Source organism: Drosophila suzukii, assembly GCF_043229965.1.
Source record: "Drosophila suzukii chromosome 2 unlocalized genomic scaffold, CBGP_Dsuzu_IsoJpt1.0 scf_2c, whole genome shotgun sequence".
In the NCBI taxonomy this organism is placed as follows: domain Eukaryota; kingdom Metazoa; phylum Arthropoda; class Insecta; order Diptera; family Drosophilidae; genus Drosophila; species Drosophila suzukii.
The window spans coordinates 23,119,058-23,123,788 of record NW_027255896.1 but is presented as its reverse complement, the minus strand read 5'-3'; the positions used below and the strand labels follow the sequence as shown (position 1 = coordinate 23,123,788).

General features: G+C 47.6%; 1 protein-coding gene across 2 annotated transcripts; it reads right to left on the bottom strand.

Moving 5' to 3' along the window:
- On the bottom strand, positions 1-4,262 carry slam (slow as molasses). Of its 2 annotated transcripts, none has more exons than XM_070998409.1 (3): positions 4,109-4,262; positions 1,947-3,902; positions 1-1,888 (listed from the first exon to the last, which is right to left on the bottom strand). In XM_070998409.1, the coding sequence occupies exons 2-3, from the start codon at positions 3,618-3,620 to the stop codon at positions 101-103; spliced, it is 3,462 nt and encodes a 1,153-aa protein (XP_070854510.1). In that variant the 5' UTR covers positions 3,621-3,902; positions 4,109-4,262; the 3' UTR covers positions 1-100. The 2 variants fall into 2 exon arrangements, with proteins under 2 accessions (XP_070854510.1, XP_070854511.1); XM_070998410.1 differs by lacking the exon at positions 4,109-4,262 and adding an exon at positions 3,970-4,104.
- Positions 4,263-4,731: the final 469 nt, after the last annotated feature.

Below are 4,731 nucleotides of genomic sequence, written 5' to 3'. Positions count from 1 at the left end.
TTTAAAATCCTTTTATAATTTTTATTTTTTATAATAGTAGTAACATTAAATGGTGATTTGTATAAACTAATTTGAAAACGTGATGTGAAAGTAGCATTGCCTATACCTCCACGGCCCTTCGGCCTAGCAGTGTGTCCATTATCCTGTCCATATGCTCGCTGCATTTGGCTAGGCATACATTCGCATACTCGCAGAGAAAATACATGAAACTCTCGAGCTGCTCCATCGAGCAGCCACGGAAACCGTCATCTCGGCCAATGTTATCTATGGCCCGTATAATAGAGTGTAGCTTGTGAACGTACTGTGGCGTATTTTGGCAGTGCTCCAAAGAAGTATCCGCCAAATTAGAGGGCTTAGAGTAGGAGCGGATGCGCCGCTCCACGCTGCAAAGTTTGCCTTGCTGCTGTTTCAGGGTTTGCACCATCTGCGGCATGGACATCACGGATGGTGCGGCAAATACAGGGGCTGTGGCGAACAACTCATCAAGTGGAACTGTGTCGTAGTCGAGGGAAAACAAGTCTGGTGAAAAAGACATCCTTTCGATATTGTTGCCGAAACTGTCAGTCTCAAATTCCGTCCGATCCAAGTCACTAGTCTTGATCGCCTTGTTGGCGTGGCTGCTATTGTTGGGCCAGGAGTACTTGCTGCGCCCTTCAAGGCCATTGCTGGCGCCCGTCTGCAGTCCCACCAGCATGCTGTAGCTACTCTCAATGGAGTACTTCTGGGCGGTGGGCCAGAACTCTGGCCCGCTACTAAACTCAATGTGGTCCACGCCGAAACGTAACTCAGATTGCTCTCCGCTGAGGAATGCGAAAAGCCGCTCAATCTTCTCGCCAGACATACGTTTTCCGCTGAAGGGCACAGCAAGGTCTCCGCTGGCAAACCAGTAGTGGGAGCAGTCCTTTACACTAAACGGGCGCTCGGGCAGCGTCTGTCGGCCTGTCGCCTCCAAGCTTGCACCCCCGCGGGTGAACTGGTGACCGTCGATTCCAAAAGCCAGATCCCGATTCTCCCAACTTTTTTGGGTGAATCTCTCGTAAAGCATTTGAAGGCGCTCTGGGCTGTTCTTGAAGATTTCCAAAGAGACGGTAAAGTCCCCTGATGTGACCCAGAACAATGACTGAGGATGGCTGGCTGGAATCTCATCCTGTGTGCTGTTATTCTCGACTGCCTGGGCATTGGCAAGGAAATCACGGTCACTTTCAGTTAAGGACGGCGAACTACAGGTGGCATGAAGGTCCAATGGGTGATCTTCGCGAATCACCTGCATGGCCAGAGAACTGCGTCGAGGACGCTCTTGGGAGAGTATGGGGCTAAACAGTTGCTGTTGCGCTGAACTGTAAGCAATGCGACCTTTTACGGGTGTAGAAAAACCGGAGGGCTTTGAGTCTGAAATGCCTACCGATTGGCGCATCGGACTATTGTCCATGGGCTCATTAGAGCACGTCTCGAAGCCCTGATCTACGAAACTGTCACGCATGGTCTGTTCCAGGGATTGCCTTGGGGTCTGAGCAGGAGACTGATCACTATCCGCATTTCGCGAGGGTGAAGAAATAACGGTTAGGGTATACGCTGACTTGATTTTACGCGGCGAGTTTACGTGGCGCATCAAGGACTTGTCCAACTCCATAAAACCTTGTTCAGGAAGTGGGAAGCCCCAGCTCGGTCCAGCTTTTTTCTTGGCTGGTGCAGTATCTGCTGGTTTGTAATCCGAATCGGAGTCTGTTGAGGTGATCGCGGTGGCCTCGACTATGGAATTCTCCTTCTTCCAAGTCAGAGTTCGTCGCATCTTCTTCTTACGCGGTGGGCGCTGGGGCTTAGCAAAATTAAAGTCATCTAGTTGAAATTCTTCTTTGGGCGTCTCGGGCTGAGATTCGTCGCTGGTAATCTGTGAAATTAAATTAAGCTTTATGATCTATCATTCACTTATTAGAGACAGTTCTTACCTTGGTCAGAGTAGACAACCCGGATTCACTCTCTTCAGCTTCGGATGGCTTGCAGCTGGAGGCACTGGAATAAGTATGGCAGGAAGGCACTGGCGGAGCCTGGCGCTTGATACGCCATGGAGTTACTTTGACGACCTGAGCCTGAGCCGTATCCACCTGCTTTGCCTCGTCATGCGATTCCATCCTTACCTCTGTCTCCAGTTCCAGTTTGGCTATAGCCTCCTCCATGAGCCACTCGACAGCGGGCTTTTGGCTTAAATCTTCCAACGCAACAGTTTTCTGCTTGGGAATCGGCTGCTCCTTTTCGCTGACTATCTCAATTGTCTGCAGACCGTTTGATACACTAGTAATGTCGAATTGCACGCCATTCTCTGTACTGAGCCAATTATAGAAAAGAGTCTCGATCTGCTCGTTCTGAAAAAACATTTGGTTGTCGCATGCGTTGCGCTCCTGTCGAGTGCGGCGAATCTTTTTGGGCGGCGCATAGGCTTCCGTTTGCAGGGCGGTGCGTATCGCGGAAAGGTTTCGTTTTTTGGTTTTTGGGACTTTAAGTTCTCCGCTTTGGCACTCCAGGTCACGATTAATCAATGTCTGCGGTGCCCTGCTCTCTGTACTGGGCTTTAGGGTCACAGTCAGTGTGCTTACATGGAGCTTAGAAGTACATGGCTCCATTTTGTTGTCCGACGTCTTAGTAGAAGAGATCTTTCCTGGCCTCGCTCTCGGCTCCAGGATACACTTTGCCTCCAGTTCCTGAGCCAGTTGCTTGACGCTAGCTTGGTATTCCGCCACCACCTCGCCGCGGGCCACCTGTTTATTTACCTTTGCCTTGATATCTGCAGCGTGTGCGTTGAACTTGGGATGCTTCGCTGCCATGTCCCCAATAAACTTGTTAAACAAAAGCGCCTTATCCTTGACACTTAACTCGCGGAATACTTCCTCGGCCACCAAGCACTGTCCTTGGGCCTGAGACTCCGACCCAAGATGGTCCTGGGACTTGGCCTCCTGCGATTGCTCATTACACAGCTGAACGTAATGCGGCTCCGTATTGCGCATCACCTGGCTGATCTTTGAGTTGAACATCTGAGCCATCGCCTTCACTTTCATGGGCAGAGAGGTCGAAGTCTTTCTAGGTCCACGGAAACATGGGGAATCAATCTCTAGCTGCTGTTCGTACTTCTGCTTGAGTTCACTGATCTTCAAGTGGCCACTACCTTCGCTTTGTTTAGATGGAGTGTCCGGCTGGATAGACATCTTAGCAATGACGCTAGCCACTTTTCCTGTTGGGGCGGTCGCCATGACCCCCGCAATTATCTTGGTGGGCGTCACAGGTACTTCCTCGTCAAAGTACTTCATCAGATTCTCGCTATTGGACAAGTCCAGGTCGGTGACTTGAATTCGACGCGGTGTTAGTAACGAATTTTGGTGTTTTATGGCTGTCAGAAAGCGATCGTCGTCTAGCGAGAAAGTCTCAAAGAGCTCTTCCCGGGTCATTGTAGCTTGAAGCAGGCCAAAGGCGTTGCTAACATCTCCGTGCCTGTAAGATCGACGCCGCTGCTCGATTTCCGTGTTCAGCTGGACTAGCTTGCTGAGATCCTCATTTTTCATGGCTGCGGTGTTTACAACCATCTCGTTTTGCTTGTAAACGTAGTTTGGAATAGAATTGCTTCGGACCATTTTAAAACCACTCTTTTTCTGATCGTTGTCGTTATACGTTTCAGTTTGTAACTGTGGCTTTGATGCGCTCTGGTGATGGTTTATATAGCAGGCTCAGGTAAAATATAGACCCTGTCCAAATTTTATGATCCCGTACTTGCTACCTCAAGTGTCCCTAGTCCACATATGACCAATCAGGTAAGCTTAACAAAAAGGCAGCTGTCAATTTTATAAATTTTCCTTACTTTAACCGTCGTTTAATTGTTTTTCAGAACCTTTTCCTGATTGCCGTATCCAGGTGACCTGAAAAAACAGGTAGGTAGGTTTTGGATTTAAGATTTGCGTATATTACGGGGTAACTGCACATTACTCTGAAATTCTACTGGATGAGATAAAAAAGGTTTAACATGAAACACAGCTGGCGGAAACTTTAAAATATAAATTCAGTTTCAACTCGAGTTCAAGCAAGCGACCGAATTTCGCACTATTAATTGCCGTCAGTTTCATACCTAAATATTACTTAGTTCTAAAAGCTTCGAACATAAAAATCAGCTAGTTAAATGATGACATGTCAAAAGGCAAAAAGCTTTTGTGTATTTTTTTGTGCTAAAAGCACTGTGCCGCTGTCGACGTCAGCAGAGAAGACGGCGCAGCGTAAAAAACTGCCGAAGAAAACAAAAAGAGGCATATATTCGGAGATTCCCTCTCTGTTCAACAGGCCCGTTTTTTTCGTCTCTTCATTATGCTCAGCTAGCGACAAAAATTTAGGCGGAAACATATTTCTGGCGTAGCAAAATGTGTATGCCCTAATATTTAAAAAAAATATAAGTAATATTCATACCCTTGCAGAGGGCATTGATTGATTTCAGTCAGAAGTTTGCAACGCAGTGAAGGAGACGTTTCCGACCCCATAAAGTATATATATTCTTGATCAGCATCACTAGACGAGTCGATCTAGCCATGTCCGTATGTCCCTCTGTCCGTCCGTTTCTACGCAAACTAGTCTCTCAGTTTTAAAGCTATCGGGCGGAAACTTTCCCAAAAGTCTTATATCTTTTGCAGGTGGTATATAAGTCGGAACCAGCCGGATTGGACAACTATATCTTATAGCTCCCATAGGAATATTTGGAAA